The sequence below is a fragment of the Malaya genurostris genome, chromosome 3 (genome assembly GCF_030247185.1).
Source record: "Malaya genurostris strain Urasoe2022 chromosome 3, Malgen_1.1, whole genome shotgun sequence".
NCBI classification, from domain to species: domain Eukaryota; kingdom Metazoa; phylum Arthropoda; class Insecta; order Diptera; family Culicidae; genus Malaya; species Malaya genurostris.
The window spans coordinates 30,489,454-30,508,477 of record NC_080572.1 but is presented as its reverse complement, the minus strand read 5'-3'; the positions used below and the strand labels follow the sequence as shown (position 1 = coordinate 30,508,477).

Here is a 19,024-nt window from a genome sequence, read left to right as displayed (position 1 = left end):
TAATACTGTGGTATACTATTAAAACATTTCTCTCCGATTCTTAAAATAAACCAAAGAGATTATTTGTGCAATAACTAGTATAACCTACAGAATGGAACAGTTCTCTGAAATGGATGAGAAAACGTAGTGAGTTCCACTATTGTAAGTATTTCGGGCACTAGAACCCGAGAACGTATAATCGAAGTTGGTTCGTATGGCCATCAACTAACATGATTTTAATTGCAACCAAAAAATATGTTTAATTTTCGGTAGGAGCATAAGATCATTCATTTGAATCTAAGATTAGGAATACCGGACAAAGTGTAAAAATAAGTGAGATCTTTTTTTGAGTGTATGACTATTATCTGCCGTCGTTATTCGAAAACCGGGAATACTTTCGAGACCATTTTAGAAAACTTTTTAATTTTTTCGTTTCGACTCTTCAAGTGACGGTACACAATTTTTAACACGCTTTGCTCTATCATTCCGGAACCGAAAGTCTGATCCGGATGAAATTCAAGAATTCCGTGTAGAACCTTTCATTTGAATCTAAGTTGGTCAACATCGATTAAGTCATTTTCGAGAAACACACACAAAGATAGATTGCTCAGCTCGACGAACTGAGTGGAATGGCATATGACACTTGGCCAATTTTTACTAGTCGATTTTCAAGTGATTGTATAACCTTTCCATATGAGAAAGGCAAAACAGTTCAGCGTTTCAATAAAATGATTATTTGTTGTTAGCTTCGTGACTCGTATTTTCTATATACGTCAAACTGGCTACTCGTGAGATTGCTAGCTTTTTTACGATTACAATTTATTTTCTTCCTCCATTCTAAGAGTATGGACCAGCCTGCGAATTATTTGAACTTTTAGTTAAAATTTGACAGCCGGGCAGTTATTTTTTATCGATTAGTTAAATTTATCTAAAACTGTGGCCCATTTCAAAGTTTGACGGATGGAAAATTATTTGGGTCTATTTTGCCCTGAAAATAAAGTAATAGCAAGTGGTGTAATAATTGCAATTCAGCGAAAGTAAAAATAACTTCGAGATAAACTTACTTCATTTAAAAAATATTTAAACAACTTTTTATTGGGGTTTTTGAGTGAAAGTATAAAAAGAAATTACACAGAAGCAATTTTTACTAAAGGTAGTAATTAGAATGTTTTAGCAAAATATTTTTCAGTGTTTCCAGTCAAGTCGATTAGAAAATCATTTAATATGCTGAGAATATCGTTTGAGTGTTTGAAATTGAGTGAATATGACAAATATTAGACACAAATCCAACTGCAATGACAGAAAATGACGTGGCCGTATTTAGATACAGAATGATTAATTCGATTCAAAATTTAATAGTCAGTCGATGTTGAACAATCGTTCGCACTACACGCGAATAATTCCATAGGGTTCGGAAAAAAAATCCGCAGAGAAAATACGCTAGAAAGTATTTTCAAACTCAGTTTACAAGTTTTGCTATGGTAGCATTATTTTTTCCACTCGCCGCCTCGTGCGCTGTCGTCGCCGGCCACTAAACCACGCCCTCGTGCACGGTCCCTATACAACAAGGCACATCTACAGCAACACTCAACGAGCCCAAGACTACGATCAACAAGGGAAACGAAAAGAAAACGGAAATCACACACAACACCGACGATGAAGCAATGGATGATGAGATAAGCCACGGACAAAGTGACCCTCGATCCTCGTTAGATGGAAATGGAAGCTCCTCTCCCCCTAGAAAAAGGGTGACAACGAGATCCAATAGCAAAAAAAAAACAAGATATTGTACGCGAAAAGGCCTGATTAAAAATTTTTAATAAAAAAAAACAGTCTTTTCGCATAAATAGACCTTTCCCAAGTAACCAAAAGAGTTTCTGGAATACATTATTCTGTCTTAAGCCACGAAAATATTTCTCTGCTCTTTTAAATTGTCAAAATTTCCACGCGTATTTTTTAACAGCGAGAAAGCTCATGTTTTACAAACATTTACATGGAATTTTCAGGGTGCCAAATTTTCCATATGCTTTAAAATAGTGAGATTTTCACGTTGTCAAATATACTCGTGTACTTATAAGCAGCGAAAAGGTGGATTTTTTTGATACTGTGGAACTTTTGATTACTAGTCGTTGTATATTAAAATAATGAAGTTTGGTTGAAGGAAATATGTTTGCAATAATTTAAGAACAAACGCAAAACCGAACTCTATTTTGATGATTATAATTATGAATCAATGCCGAAAGCAAATGTGCAACACTTCGTTTCACATATCTGATTCTCAAATTGCAATTCATATGCAATATAAGTTTAGAAAAAAAATGTGATTTTCATTGGAACTAAAAGATTTCGACGTTTAAGAGTAAGGTATGTGATGCATATTTAGTAGCTACGCGTTTATTCGTTATAGTAAACATAATTTGTTTTGAGAACTAGCTGAATTAACTGGCGTTGCTCGGAAATGTTTCGTGAAGGAAAGCCCGCCAAAAATTTTCTAGCAATTATCCTGTCTATTAAAATATTCTGATTGTAGTAAAACACAACTTAGACGGTGACCCGATTGATCAATACTCCGTACATGTTTAGATTGCGCCCAGAATGTGTCCCATCTCAGATCTCACAATAATCATAACGGTCAAATACACGGTATTCTCGTCGAATCGGGTCAGTTTTATGTGTTATCCTTTTTGTTAGGAACATCTAAAATACCTTCGTAGTAACCTCTGGGTTCCAAAAAGTATATGTGCTTGTAATGTACTTGAATTAACATTATTCGTCACATTCAATCAACAGCATCTCAGGCCCTCCTTCTTTTTAAACACTTGCTACTCCCTCCTCGCTATAAAAATTCTTATGACATCATTATTTCCAAGTAAACGCTCCAGATTTTTCATCTGATAATAATTATATGATAACGAAAAGCTTTTCTTCATTTATATCGTTTATTTAGACCCATCTTTAATCAATTATGGTCGTTCGCCTTGAACCGAAATTGATTGATTGCATGATCAATGTTACCTCTCTCTTGTGCACGGAAAGACCGAAATCAGTATTTTGGTGAAAACAATTAGTTGATTTTCTGATTTTAGTTAGTTATTTTTTGAGACAATTAAAAAATCTTACTTTTGCTAATTTAAATTTTTTAATTCTCATTACCCTCATAATAATAACATATTTGTTGAAATGGCTAATTTTTTAGTTGAATTCACAAATTAAACGTGCTGTCATTTCTTAGCTAAGGCACACTTCATTTCCATTAAACTAATTTTTTAGTTGAATTAGAGAAATAAAACGTTGGTTTCAACAAACATAAATGGTTGAATTGGCTTCTGCAATTTGCAGCTATATGGCGCACTGTCACCGAAAAAATGCGAACGCCGTAGTGATTACTAGCCACTAGATGGCACTCTACTACCGAAAAAAAAATTCAGTCGCGGTTGTCTTTTCTATATTGGCAGGTATATATACGATGTTGTATTGGAGAAAAAGACATAAACGAAACATAAACATCTTTTTGAAATTTTTTCTTCTAAATCACTGTTTTCTTCATTCTTCGCGAAATCGACTATCTCACTGAAAACTTCGAGCACTCGGAAAACAAAAAACGAATACAAGTAGTACACCGGACGGCGCTGCCCGGAAGGTTTGCAGATACAAAAAACTTCATTTGACATATACAATTAGAGTGCAACATTCGAAATTCACTTAAAAACATTATTACGCACAATCGCTTCAAGTGCGTACAAATTCTGAATAAATACACTTTCCACTAACAGTTTACGACATTTTTACATATCGGTTTAGAAATTTAAATATGGATATATCGAACACATGCGAAAAACATCAAAACAATTTTCCACCAGTTTCAACAAGACTATCAGTTTTAGCTTTTTAATGGATTGTTTTGCTTTGACACTTCTCATGAGTTTTTGGCTAATAAACTTGTTAATAAAACGAATTTCATTTTTGTTTTCTTTGTGCTGTCCTCCAGAAAAATAGAAACAAATTTTCTGATTTTAATAACAAAATTTGTTGTCAATGAGAATTTCGTGTTGGATTGAAATATTGCTGGTTTGTGTCCAGGATATTCGCCAACTAAACACATTCTCTAAAAATAAGAGTTTTTTTCAGAAAAGTAAATTCTCAATTTAAACTAATTTCATAGTTATTTTGGAAATTTTGTTGTTAAAATCAACTAATTCAAAAACAGTAAAACGAATTAGGCGCAGAGCTAATTTCGGTCGTTCCGTGTATCAAAAAGTCTTTATGACCATTTATGAAGAGCAAGAAACCTGTGCCAAGTTTGATAGCAATCCGTTCAGTAGTCCCCCACGGGTACTCTAATCATATGCGCGGTCTTCAAAAAGTATCGATTCTCGTATATAACCTTTTTTATATAAAAACTTGTTCAACTTTGGCAAATGCGATTCATGCCTTTCATGTGGTACATGTTCCAAATTACCTTGAGTCAAACAACTGTTCCGTTACACAGCGCAACGGTTCCAAATTTGACTTCATAATTCTTCATTGTACAAATACTCTCCAACCGGCAACGTAAAAAAGAAAGCATACTGTAGCGAATAAGTATGACAACATTCGATTTCAAAAAATGAATGGAACACAAGGAAAAATAAGAAAAGAAATGACTCGCTATCCGAGCAGGAGACAGCCAAACAGGAAAACTTGACGACAGTTTTCGAGCAGCCAAGCGCAAAAATCATGACAGATTATTACGCTAAGCACTGACTGTGCGCTTCAAAGCAGGGAGTCAGTTTTCATCATCACCGTCATAAGTTCATTGGTGTGCTGTTGGTGTACAAGCCCTTGGCCGATTCCAGTTCGCCTGGTTCGAAGTCCCAGTGTCTCAAATTTTGCACCAAACAAGGTTCCGTTTCCGTTTCATATTTCACTGCCGAGGCCATCCAAGTTACATCAGCGAATCTCATTCAGTGCCATCAGTTTTTCGGCATTGTAAAGAAAGCTCTGCTACTTGATTGAAATGAAATGCTTTAATGACAGGTTGAACATTCACTCATGTACGGTCGAAACCTCTTCCAGCTGTGCAAGTTGATGATGGTGTCCCATCTAAGTAAATGTTGGCGTTTTTTTTTAGCTCTCGTCATTTGTATGCATCCATGACTTTCTGCTACTACTGGTGCATTGCCGTATGGCCTAATTTTCACTGAACGAGAGAAAAAGCTCGTGAAAACCGGGTCTCATTTCCTGATAGAAGATTGTTATTTTTTCTGTGTCGATGATCGATGAGTACCGCGTCGATTAATTGCTGTAATGGAAGGCACAAAGCACTTCACTTTGAATTGGAAAATCATTTCATGGCGGTTGTTAGTTTGACTCATTGTTACACGGGTACATTGTTTAATGCAGAGAAATTTCGGACTTCAAACATCTTCTACCAATTTGAGTTGGAAAATCAATTATTTTAGAATTAGTAAATAGGCTCGTCGCTTGGAAATTTTCCACTTCAATCAATGTCTAACGATGTTTGTTTCCCTTGTATTGCTTATGTTTAGAGAATCTAACAATACTATATTTTACTGATTGACATAATTTTTCCGAAGTCGGATTGAAAGAATTTCTTGGTAGGAAGTACTCTATAACATTTGCTACACTAAAAACTTCCGCAGCCAGCAGGATCATTATCATCGCAAGGTGTGATGCAACACCACTGATAGTATTTTAGCAACCAGATCCTCTACGGACATTGTGTACTGTGGCGGCTCGAATTTGATACAATCACATAGTTTTCTTTTCTTCCTCATAGCCTTTGCCACGCTTCAGTCACCAGGCAGTTTTTTTTTATTAGCATCAATAAAGCTTGCCAAACGAGATTATCTATCCACCATGTACACATACCGGTTGCGTTACAGTTACCGACTTGCATGTATAGGCAACGCCGTCAGGAAACAACTATTACAACTTAATAGTTCACCAGTGAAGCGAGTGTTTCTAAAGATACGTGTACTGTCAAAATATCAAGTAATTTTGTAGCTGCATCACGTTTTTTACGTTCATGCTCTGGAATGGATGCAACGTGTCCCATTTGGCTTCTAACTATAATTCAAAAGTTATGCATAATTTATCATTTTGCTCGAGCCGAACATGTTTTAAGACGAATATCTTCAAGAAAAAAAATATTTCTAGATTCTCTAAAATTCGGAATATATTAACTGATTTTTGTTTTGGCTGCAGACAGCCACTGAGTGTAAGTTACTTTCCGGATTTCGGTATGGTGCGGTATTGATAACAAGCGCACATCAACGACGGTACGATCCCATAAGTACTTATGTACTAGCCTTGGGCAAGAGGTATTTCAGTATCCGTGATTTTTAGACCTCTGCTACCTGTAAAGTCCTATCACTCTAATGGATCATTTCTCAAGATCGTACAGTTCTCGCTCGCGGCAAACGCTGCATGTAACTCAAGCCTCTTTAGGACGTTACTGGAGACTACGACTGCTGTTGATGATAGAGCATCAAACTATGTAGCGAGTGGGCAATCCGACTGCCACTAGCAGTTTCCCTTTCATTTGGAACCAGTTTTTCCTCTCGATACCGATATAATCGACTATTGCAGTGTTAGTTGGCGTTGTAGTTCGTACTTAAATCTTGATGCAAATGACCAGCGTAGTACCGGCGTCAAGTTATGTGAAGGTGCCATTGAATGAGTTTTTGTCGTATATGTTACAATTTTAATAACACAGCCATCAATATGGCTTTGGTGCCAGAGAATAACCTGTATGAGAAGACGATTGGAATTATAGCTAGTAATTTGTTTAGTTACTTTGATTGTATGATTCTGAATATATTTCCAGTAACAACTGTGCTATTAATAGAAAATTATGGAAAGTTCGGTATATTTGGAGCAGTAATAATTGTTCAGTGAAAACCGTATGTGAAACTATTCGAATGAATATATTGCATAATAAAATTTAAAACCGATTTGGAACATAACTAATTTAGACTCCTGAATGTGTTTTTCACAGAGCCAAAATAAGTTCCGAAAAAGTTATTTTTTATTTATTAATATATTCAATAAGGCACACTGCCTTAGCTCTAAGATGCCGAGGGCATTTCTTAACAGTACAGTCTTCAGTTGGTGGTCGGTAGTGGCTGGTGGGTGGGATCTTACATGGGAATTGTCCAGATGGCGTGGGTACTTCGGTGATGACCGTATTCTTTTGTTCCTGTAGGTCCGCGGGAAACACTCCCAGGCTACGAAGACCCGGTGGGTGACTCGCATGTTGATAATCGACTGGAGCGGCCTTCCGTGAGCGATGATGGTGATATTACGAAAGAGAAGAAACATAGTAAACGGAGTTAAAAAAGGGGGTATGGGAACGAAATGACTAAAAGATCTAATTAGTTGACATCGAGATGGTGAAGAAACGGAAGGAAAGAGCGGAAAAGTTAGTGACAGCAAAAAGATCTTGTGAGTTCCGATGAAGTTGGTGGATCGGGAGAATCGGGCGGATGTTATTGTTGGACCTGTAGATGAAGATTATTCTTAGTCACAATTGAAACATCGTCGATGAATATAAGGAACATTCTGTGCAAGATATAATAGATTACACTTGTATATCAATGCGCTTAAGGTACTGATATATGAGAAGCATACACAGGGTTGTAACGGTCGCGCGGATTTCGCGGTTTTTGCGAATTTGGCGCGGTTTCTGCTAAGATTTTGATGCTATGGCGCGGATTTCGCGCGAATTTCGAAAAACACCATTCCACAAAATTGAAGAAGTTCTGGGATTCCATCTGTGGTGATAAGAAAGTGTTCTAATAGTTTGTTGATTCCACTATCCAACATTTTCAATTGTTCTTTGCGTTCTGGATTTTTTCCTGAAATATGGAAGAAATCCTATGTGAACAAGGGTATAGTATCCAACTACCGTGGAATTGTTGCTTTGTGCGCTGTATCGAAGCTGTTTGAAATTATAGTTCTGGATTTTATAACACATAGTTGCTCTGACTACATATCAGAGACTCAGCTTGAATCCATGCCAAAGCTTTCAATTTCTCCTGCTGCGTTCGACGAAATCAATCAACACATAACGATCTCCAAGTTAAGTAGATTGGGATTAAACGGATCATTTTTTAGTTGGCTTCGATCATATCTAACTGGTAATGAAATGATAGTGATAATAGAAGCCTGTACAACTTCACCATGTGCTGTTACATCTGAAGTTCCTCAAGGAAGTCACCTTGGACCGTTCATAATTTTATTGTATCTCAACGATCTAAATTTTTCGATCAAGTGTATGAAACTATCGTTCGCCGATGACTTTCGTATTTCATATTACAAAATGGTTTAAATGCCACTAAGTGCTCCGTCGTATCTTTTTGTAGCAAAAAGTCTGTATCCAAGCTCGACTATAATACTCCACAAACTGTTCTCGAACGCGCATCGTCTGTTAAGGACCTGGGTGTTCTGGAAACCATGTTAAATTTTAAAGAGCACATAGAGCTTTCAGTTCTTACAGTTTGACATTCGACGTCATAGTTTTCCTATTTTTTTCTCCGGATTCCCTATGTTAGAACTAATTATGGATATAATGAGTCCATTACTAGCATGTACCGCGTATTTAACAAATGTTTCAATTCTTTCGACTTTCATTTATCACGTAATGTTATCAAGAAATCGTTTTTTATGTTACTGTCTCATTAGATTTAGTTATTATAGAAGCATTAGATTTAAGGAAATGTATCATTTGGATGATTTTGATCTATTGATTCAAAAGATGAGGAGGTTTTATGCCTGCTGGAGAACAAGTTTGACAGAAACTAATTCCAGTGGGCTTTTCCCTGTTCCAAATAAAAGAATAAAATATGAGGAGGAAAAGAAAGATATACAGAGTAAAATCTAACAACAGAAAAAAGCGCTATTATAATTGAAACTGAAATTAAAAAGAGTGAATCAGATCATCCTGATGTGGTCTACCTTAAAATTCTTCTTACCAACTAAGATTGATATATGCAGTGCAACGAGTTCATTAAAGTGACTTGCAGGATTGAGTTTCAAACAATATTTTTTAACAATAATTTATTCTCAAATGAATATTAAGCCTGACATTTTGTAGGAAATATCAGTTTTGAACAATTTTTCACCAAAGTTTGATGGAAAATTTCTTACATTTTATGATTGTAGATTTTAATCCCCTAATAAAAAAAAGTTGGCAACACTGCTTCAACGCATTTGTATTAGATTGCGCTACACAAAATAAGCAAAACTAAATATTTTCTGTTACAAAAGTAGTTATCCGGAAAAATAAATTATTTTACGACAACATGCCATTTCCATTGCCTTTCGCATGTTAAATTAAATGTTCCTATTTTACGGGTTTACTTATAGAAGCTACGAAAAAAATTTCTGCAAGAGGAAATCCATATAGGAATGTGTTTGTTGCTAATCAAATGTGTCAGTGGGAGTAAGCTGAAACTGTAATAATTTTTCTCGAACAGTTTTAAGGAAAACCGAAGAGTTCTAGACTAAGACACAATTGCAATTTTAAGCAGAATGAACTGATTGGTTTATTTTTCAATTATATGGATGATTTATTGATTAAAATCAGGAAAAGAAGCGCCGGAATGTGTTTTTACGCACATATTGTTGACATTACTCATACGCTTGCAAAAAGTCTTGCTCCTTAACTAAGGGCTTCGAAAAAGATGGAGAATATAAATGAAATCGTTTTCATGGGGGTTCTCGAAGTGACGTGCTGTATGCGGACTTATTTATTGTGTTCATATGAAAAACTTGTGCAGATTTTTAATTTCTATTTAAGTGAATTTTCAAGTACTGCGTAAAGTATCACCTGCATAAAAATAGTTGATGCCTTTCTCATATCAATCATATTATTATATATAATACTGTGGTATTCTTAAGAATTATTTTTCTTCGATTCTTAAAAGAATAACCGAAATAGATTTTTTAACCGTATACTGATAAAAAAATATCAATTGGAAAAGATTTGAGGTCGATTTAGAAAACTTTACGGTTTTTCGCTCTTTTCAGTGATATTTTCGGATCCGGAGGATTCAGGAATAACACATGGGACCACAGGACCTTTCATTTGAACCTAAGTTTGTGAAAATCGGTCGCGCCATCTATGAGAAAAGTTAGAACACATATTTTCTGTTTTTTTTTTGCACATTTTACCCCATAACTCCCAAACCGGAAGTCGGATCCAAATGATGTTCAGCAATTTTTTATGGGACCTCAAGACCTTTCATTTGAATCTCAGTTTGTGAAAATCGATTCAGCCATCTCTAAGAAAAGTTAGTGCACTTACTTTCACAATTTTTTGCGCATTTTACCCCATAATTCCGGAACCGGAAGTCGGATCCAAATAATATTCAGGAATTTTGTATGGGACCACAAGACCTTTTATTTGAATCTAAGTTTGTGAAAATCGGTTCAGCCATCTCCGGGAAAAGTTAGTGCAAAAAAAACGTTACATACACACATACGCACATACACACACACACACATACACACACAGACATTTTGCGTACTCGACGAACTGAGTCGAATGGTATATGACACTCGGTTCAAAAGTTCAGGTTTTCACAGTGATTGCATAACCTTTCTATATCAGAAAGGCAAAACGATTTGCAACAATTTCCAGGAGGCCGAGCTAGGTTTGCTTTGATCAATTACCGCTTACCTAATTCTACTGAAAATTTCGTGCTGAATAAAGTGGAATAGTTTCCCGATTTATCCAGTGTTTTAAGATTAGAACGACGCACGAAGAATTGATTTTTTTAAATGAGAATTGCGATCATTATTATTTTAAAAATGTTATCGCTTGTATTCCTTTCCTTTTCCAACCGATTCAAATTTATTGCAATTGCGAAGCTACGAATTGTAGGTGAAGTCGCTTAATAACACAAACAAACACAACCGGTAATATTGAAAACTTTAAGTTGAGCACCTTCTCATTATAAATAGATATGAAAATATTATGATTTCTGAATCTCTTACTTCCGAATGCATGCAATAACGATAGTGATGTTGCGAAATCGCATACCAAATGTACCGACGATGACGGCGATGCTAAGGATGATGATGAGGGCAATTGTGACGGAAGGTGCGTTATTCAACTGATTCCCTAGCCGAAAGTCGAGCCGGTAGAGCAACTAAGCGCTGGTCTTTCATTTGAAGACCAACTAATCTATTAATGAACGAGCGGGAAGATCAAGTTGAATGATCACTGACCAGCTTTGTGGGCCTATTTTGTATTATCTCTTTGTTTGGGTTTACCAATTATACCGTTGGGAGACAGTCTTAGACGTTGCGTAATTTAAGCGAATTGAATTGAGTTACGTTTACTTCTTTTTGCTATTGTCCGGTGGTAATTAGATTACTGATTGCATTCATGGCAGCGTCGAATCACTTTTCTGATTTTAGGCTCGTTTCAACTTAGTTTGTTTGGAAAAAGCGTTTTGTACATGACAATAATGAATAAAAATACAGAAATTGATTTCACTTTATTAAAAAAACACTTGTCATCTAGGGTTTGCCTTCTGAATTGGCGTATATAGGTTTGCTACACTTTCCTTATTATTTTCTAGTATACCTTATGATAAAAAAAGAACCGGAATTTTCATTTTAAAATTCCCGCGCTTGTCCAATCGGTAAATTTTTATTCTCTCAACGTTTTAGACACATTCTGTCAAATTTTGTCGCATATCGTACGATTAGTTTTTGTTTGGCGTCTATACAAAGAAGTTGAAAAATTTTCGTGTGGCGATTTTTATAATGGATGAAAATTTAGAACAACGTGCGTGCATCAAATTTTGTGTTGCAAATGGATTTAAGTGTTCCGAAACGTTGAAAATGTTAGAAAAGGCCATTGGTGAATCGTGTCTAGGAAAAATACAGGTGTACGAGTTGTATAAACGCTTCAAAGGTGGTCGTACAAGCTTGGATCATGATGAGATCCCATGGCCACCCAACAACAGCTGTTACTGAAGAAAACATTGAATCGGCGAAGCAAATCGTGTTGCAAAATCGTTCTGTACCGATTAGAAAGATTGCTGTGTTGTTGGGCATCTCTTATGGATCAGCCGAACACATTTTAACTGATGTTTTGGGTTCCTTATGGAAGGAAATCTCATGGATTTTACACCACGATAATGCGCCGGCTCACACAGCGTTGGTTGTGTCGCAGTTTTTGGCCAAAAACTCAAAAAATATCATCAACCAAGCACCGTACTCTCCAGATATGGCCCCGTGTGACTTTTTACTCTTCCTCAGACTCAAATTGCCATTGCGGGGAACGCGTTTTGAGACCATAGATATCATAAAAGAGAATTCGCTGCGTGAACTAAAGGCTATACCTTCGGCGGCTTATGAAACTTGTATGGAAAATTGGATCAAGCGTTGGCATGCATGTATTGCCGCAGGAGGAGAGTACTTTGAAGGCGATAATAAAGAAATTTATTAAAAATTGAAAATTGCGTTTTTTAATAAAATTTCGGTTCATTTTTGATCATAAGGTATTAAGTATCAAATGCGAAATCTGACTAGAAGAAAGGTCACGGAGGATTTGTTTTCGGTGCATGCTGTTGAGCACCTAAATAGTTTATATTTCATCTGATTTCATAGTTTAACTTTTATCGTAGAATTCGTTCCTCTCAATTATATTTTTCTCTCTTCCCAGCCAGTACACCTATTCTAACACGCGAACGGTTTCGGTTAATCTGATCGCTAGTTCCCAGTGGAAGGGGCCCCAGGGCCTTAGCGCTAAGCAACCGATGAGATGAGGTGGAGTAGTCTACTCATAACGGCCGTGTTGTCGTTATTTGTGATTTTCGGATTAATCGATGCCATTAACGTAAGTAGATCGACATTACAATTGACAGCAAAAAAGCTTGACGTATCCAATAAACTGTTGCATATAACGTGAACTAAAATTGGTTCAACAGCAAATACGCTTACCATCCGATTTACCGAAAAATTGGTTGCGTAAGCTAAGCAGATTTCTTTTTTTTTTGCTCCGAATAACAATTTTCCCTGAATAGGTAACAGACGCAAACTCAAAGGGTAAACTGAGAGACTCACCTTGGAGTTTACGCCGATTTTTTCACGCTGGGTATGGTACATAAAGTGACTCAATTTACCGGTTGTTTGACTACAATTCGCTGTGGATTTCATAAGAAGTGAAAGTTTGACAATTCAGATCAAGAACGAGTGTATCCCGGTAACCATAATTTGCACTTTCATTTAATATTTTTCCATAGTAAAATTCAATTTACTTTCTTGGTCATTATATTAATTGCAGAAGATCTAGGCTATGCAAAAATCAAACCGCGTTCAACCGAGCAACTTTTTACAGTCTTATTAGTTTATTAAATAGCGGAAGGAGGCAATTGAATGAAGCACTCAGGTGACATTACCTACATTCTTCGGTGCAATTAGCTGTCTTGAACATGCATGAACGGCTACATTAACTTCAGATACTGCACTGGCAGTGCCATTGTTAAATATCTTATCAGCTGCATCGGGCATTCGTTCGATGCTCACAGCTGAGCAGTTCACAGATGACAATGCATTGCAATGCATGCCCCCATGTGACTCGACACTAGGTGATGGTTGCTTGAACCAGCTATAGGATGATAACCTTGAGAGTTTGTAGAGAAAAGTTGGAGGAAAACATAACATTTCGAAGTCGTAGTTAGAGCAGAAGTTTTTCTAGACCCCAACGTGTCTGTTTGATTTTTTAAGTTTTTGAATTTTTGGTGGTTGTTTAAATTCAAAAGTACGATTTTTCACGAAAAAATCGACCATTTTGTGGTTGTAAAACCGTTGGTTCAGAAGTTTTTGAATGATGATGGAAAAGGTTTTTCAAAACCTGCTCTCGAGAAAAACGCGTTTAGAGTTTATTGTCTATAAAATCGAACGAAACAATTTATTACTCAAGGGAGCACGTAGGCTCTAACATTCTCAAAAAGCCATATTTTTGGCATTAAAAATGCCTTACTCTTTGCTATACGGGGCAGGGTGTCAAATAAAAGTTTAAAAAATAACCGCGTAACCTTTTTCTGTCAATTTTGAACGTTGATAACACATTTTTTTGTTGATGGATTGATGTAATTTAACAACCAATCGATTCGGAAACTTTTAACTTAAACATGTATGGCATCGTCGTTTCAGTATTTGAATAGCCTCGACCTATGTTTTCATCCACCAATCCCAGTTGTATAAAATGACGTCAATTTCTTGTTCGGCATAGGAGGCTTTGCGTCATGCATAATAACACCGAATCGTTCTGCGTAGTATGAAGAGAAATCTATAAATATATGCTGCAAAATATTTCTTTTCCTAGTTGAAATAAGTAGCTCGTCCAGTGAGGTGATGACTGGATAGTATATGCGTTCGCTCGCTAGATTGTCGCTTTTGCTTACTCTTCAGTATACGAGGCTGGGTGTCAATTCAAAAATGCAAAACTAGCCGCGTAACTATTTTCTGTCATACTTTTGAACGCTTATAACTCAGTAATTTGTTGATGAATTCATCTAGTTTAACTACCAATCGATCCGGAAACATTTAACTTAAACTTATGCGGTAACGTCATTTAAGTATTTCAATTGCATACCATTGAAAAATTGGTTTGAATTGACCTATGTTTTCACGAGCCAATGTCAGTCGCAGTGAATGATGTCAAACTCTCGTCCGATTTGCGCAGTATGAACTATAGCACAAAAGGGAATCTATAAATATATACCCGAATACATTTCTGCTTTAGTTTACGCATGGCTTCCAGCGAGGAAAGGTGAGTGGACGACAAAGCTGACATTCATTCGCTCGCTGGATAGTTGTTTTTGTATGTGTGCGGTGTATTGGTACCATATTCATTGGTATTGAATACACGTTAGTTGTTTATTTCGATTCTCCAGTTACTAGCGGGCCAATTTAGGACTATCGGCGATAGATTTTTCGAACCTAATTTGAAGCGCTTGAATATTTGTTAATGATTTTGCTTCATTTAACTTGATTCGAAAAAGTTTGAAAATGTTTTTATTTGTCAACGGGTATTGTGCATGCTGAAATCTCCATTTACATACTAACAACATGGTGGCGCGCAAATAGATTCAGTATAAAGTTGTGTTCCGATGATAATCATAGGTACTTCTTTCTCATTAAATTTTCCTAAACACAATGAACTATCTCTCAGCATAATTCCTCAGGCCTTATTATTGAACCAAACAATAGTCGTGTAACCTAAATGAATAGTCAGAAATTGATTTAGTCTTATAAAGCATAATATTTTGGTGTAATCTTGCTTCCAAGAATCTTATAAAAGGGATCCAGACTAAGTGTAGCAAAAACAATGCAATGCAATGAAAATCGTTATGCAGTATCGATTTGAACAAGCTTTTGTCCCACCAGGAAACGCTTCAAAAGATTCGGAACTATAACAAATAAGTTGCACAGACTCATACAAATAGAATTACCAGAATTAATAAAATATAGTATTAGAGATAAACTCGAGTCATCGCCAGTTTTAGTTAAATTATCATTTACATCAAAACAACAAGTGTCTTATCGCTACATGCGTTGTAACTATGACAATGTTCATTCATGTATTCATAAAAATCAAGTTACAATATGAACGAAATTAAGGAATTTGGTTGCGTATGCATTGGTTCCTTAATATGCAAAAGTGAAAATCATTAAAATTACACTATTACTGAGTTTATTTACTTTACTATGGAGCGACTTTTCAAAATTAGCCATATGGAAGAATGGGCAGAACTTAATCGTAAATATCTCGACTTGTATTAATGGCAGCAACATAATTCTTTCACTATTTCATCAAAAATATGATCTGGAATTTAGGATAATATTTTGAACAGTGTGAGATAACCACAAGCAACTCAAAAATTAAGTTTTCTGAAAATTTTAAAACAACGCGGAAAACTCTTTACTTTTGCTTGGGTTTTTCGCGCAAGGACGACAATTTTGAGGTAATCAGGCACATATCTTCAACTGAACGTTATAAAAGGGGAACCGTGGTCGAAAATCGATCATTTCTTCTTGTGCGTTGGATGGAAGCAGACGTCGGGGCGAGAAGACGTATTCAAACAGCGGCATCGGAGAGCGCACCTCCTGCGTGGTTAAAAACCTCAAACGCTCAGGTCGTAGTTCTTATTTGCCTTCCGGTCGTCAAGGCGAGAAGACGCATTAAACCAGTTTCGCATCATTTCGCACTGCGAGCGGATGTGTCGGTTTGTACGCAAAGCTAGTTTCAATTCAAGCAAGAACGATTGCATCAGCTGCTGGTGGTTTGCATTGGAGAGAAAGAAAACCAAAAACGAAAAGTGGATAACATTATATAAAATCAGCCGTTCTAAGGGCTCTAAATGTTATCTAAATTAAGATTACTTCTTTGCAAATCGAAGGTCGAAATCATCAGTTTAGTGAAAATCCAAAATAATTTGATTTGCTTCGTGCACTTTTCGCTGTGCGAAAATCTTTCGAGATAAATGTTCCGAACTGTGCTAAATATCGTAGAATATTTCACAATTTGGTTAGAAGGACAGAAATGAATCCTGTACAGCATCTTGATAGTTTCTTTCAATGAAATATGCTAATCCGAAATGAGATAATCGACGTCAAAAATCGTTGAAAATTTTAGTAGTGAAAAGGGGGAAAGTTTCGCAATTCACACAATCGATCAACTATCAATTCGAATTCGAAAATGTCTTGCATACAACCCTCTAATTTTTTGAACTAGCGGTGATTTTTACATTGGTAACCGTAATGTCACTTCTAATTTGACAGAAGCTTAGTTTTATCCTTCCGCTGAACGAAAATGGTTGTGTAAGGAACGCGTGAAAATAGTGCCAACTGGGTTTGCGATCAGCTTGAAGAAGTCGCCGATTTTTGCCAAAAAATCATCATCCCGGATGAGGCACATTTTCATCTCGGCGGGTATGTTAATAAGCAAACTTGTCGCATCTGGTGGACGGAAAACCTGCACGTTATCATGGAGAAGCCGATGCATCCTCAGAGAGTGACGGTTTGGTGCGGATTTTGGTCTGGCGGCATTATTGGGCCATTTTTCTTCGAAAATGAGGCAGGAGCCGCCGCCACGGTCAATAGCGAGCGCTACCGCGCCATGATTAGCGATTGGTTCTTCCCGTTACTTGAAGAGGAAGACTTGGACACCATTTGGTTCCAACAAGACGGAGCTCCGTGCCCCCCAGCCAACGCTACGATCGATCTTCTGCGCACAGTCTTCGAAGATCGAATTATCAGTCGAAATTCGGATGTCGTTTGGCCGCCTCTCGGAGCGTGACTTGACGCCGTTAGACTATTATCTATTGGGGGATGTCAAAGATAAGTGTTATGTGGATAAGCCAGAGACAATTCAAGCCTTGAAGGACAACATTCGTAGAGTCATAGCTGAAATAAAGCTGCATACAATCGAAAATGTACTAAAAAACTAGGCCAGCCTAGGCAGCCATTTGAATGAAATTATATTCCACTATTAACCGGAAGGATTATACTTTAATATGAATTAATAAATTTTGAAATCGGATGAACCGTTTGTGTTTTATTGCAAAAAAATAGTTACATGGCGGTCCCTGTAGAGCTCTGGCACAACCAGCGTTCTAGGAACGGGATTTGTAGTGTTGGGCAAGGTGCGCCAGCGCGTGATTGGGTGGCAGCCAATCAGTGATAGAATGTGTGTATTGAAGATCAAGGGCCGTTTCTTCAATTACAGCATCATCAACGTGCAGTTCCCATATGAGACGAGACACGATGATGAGAAGGAAGCATTTTACGCGCAGCTGGAACGAACCTACGACAGCTGCCCACGGCGGGATGTAAAACTCGTCATCGGCGACATGAATGCTCAGATAGGCCGGGAGGCAATGTACAGGCCCGTGATCGGGCTGGAGAGCTTGCACGCGGCAACAAACGACAACGGCCAACGATGCGTAAACTTTGCAGCCTCCCGAGGAATTGTAGTTCGAAACACCTTCTTCCCCTGCAAAGATATCCACAAAGCCACCTGGAGGTCACCTGATCAACATACGGAAAATCAAATCGACCACGTTCTCATAGACGGGCGATTCTTCTCCGACGTCATGAATGTCTGCACTTACTGCAGTGCCAACATTGATTCTGACCACTACCTTGTCTCGGTGTGTTTGCGCTCAAAACTATCGACGATGCACAACACTCGTTGCACAGGAACGCTGGGATTCAATCTCGAGCAGCTACATAGCGTTCGTACTGCAGAAAAATCACCAATAGCTAAGGAATTCATAGGGCCGTACCAAGCGGGATTAACTGGAGCTCACGCCACTACGGATCACATATTCGCCATAAGACAAGTACTCCAGAAGTGTCGTGAATACAACGTATCCACGCTTTCCTATTCATTGACTTCAAAGCGGTATACGACACAATCGATCGAGAACACCTATGGCAGATAATGCATGAATACGGTTTCCCCGATAAACTGACGCGATTGGTTAAAGCAACGATAGATTGAGTGATGTGCTATGTCCGTGTATCTGGGACGCTCTCGAGTCCCTTCGAATCTCGGAGAGGGCTACGGCAAGGTGATAGACTCTCTTGTATTTTGTTCAATATTGCCTTGAAATGTGTGATTCGAAGAGCAAGGATTGACACGAGTGGCACGATCTTCCGAAAGTCCGTACAACTTTTTGGCTTCGCTGAAGATATTGATATTGTGATACGTAACCTTGAGAAAATTACGGAAACCTACTGAAAGCTGAAGCTAGGCGTATCGGACTGGCCATAAATGCGTTTAAAACAAAATACATGAGAGGAAAAGGCTCTAGAGAAGAAACACTACGTCTCTTACCACGAATATTGATAGACGGTGACGTTATCGAGGTGGTTGACGAGTTCGTGTATTTGGGCTCACTGGTAACCGCCGACAATGACACCAGTAGAGAAATTCAGAGACGTATTTTGGCAGGAAATCGTGCGTACTTTGGACTCAGAAAAACCCTACGATCGAGAAAAGTACGCCACAGCACGA

At 37.4% G+C, this 19,024-nt stretch overlaps 1 protein-coding gene across 3 annotated transcripts in view; it reads left to right on the top strand.

Moving 5' to 3' along the window:
• LOC131439031 (mucin-2-like) overlaps positions 1-19,024 on the top strand; it is a 145,254-nt gene that overhangs the window by 15,307 nt on the left and 110,923 nt on the right. For all 3 annotated transcript variants that reach the window (XM_058609531.1, XM_058609530.1, XM_058609529.1), the window contains exon 2: positions 12,662-12,835. In XM_058609531.1, coding sequence (XP_058465514.1) covers positions 12,761-12,835 — 75 coding nt within the window. In that variant the 5' untranslated portion in view covers positions 12,662-12,760. The remainder of the gene's footprint in view (positions 1-12,661; positions 12,836-19,024) is intronic.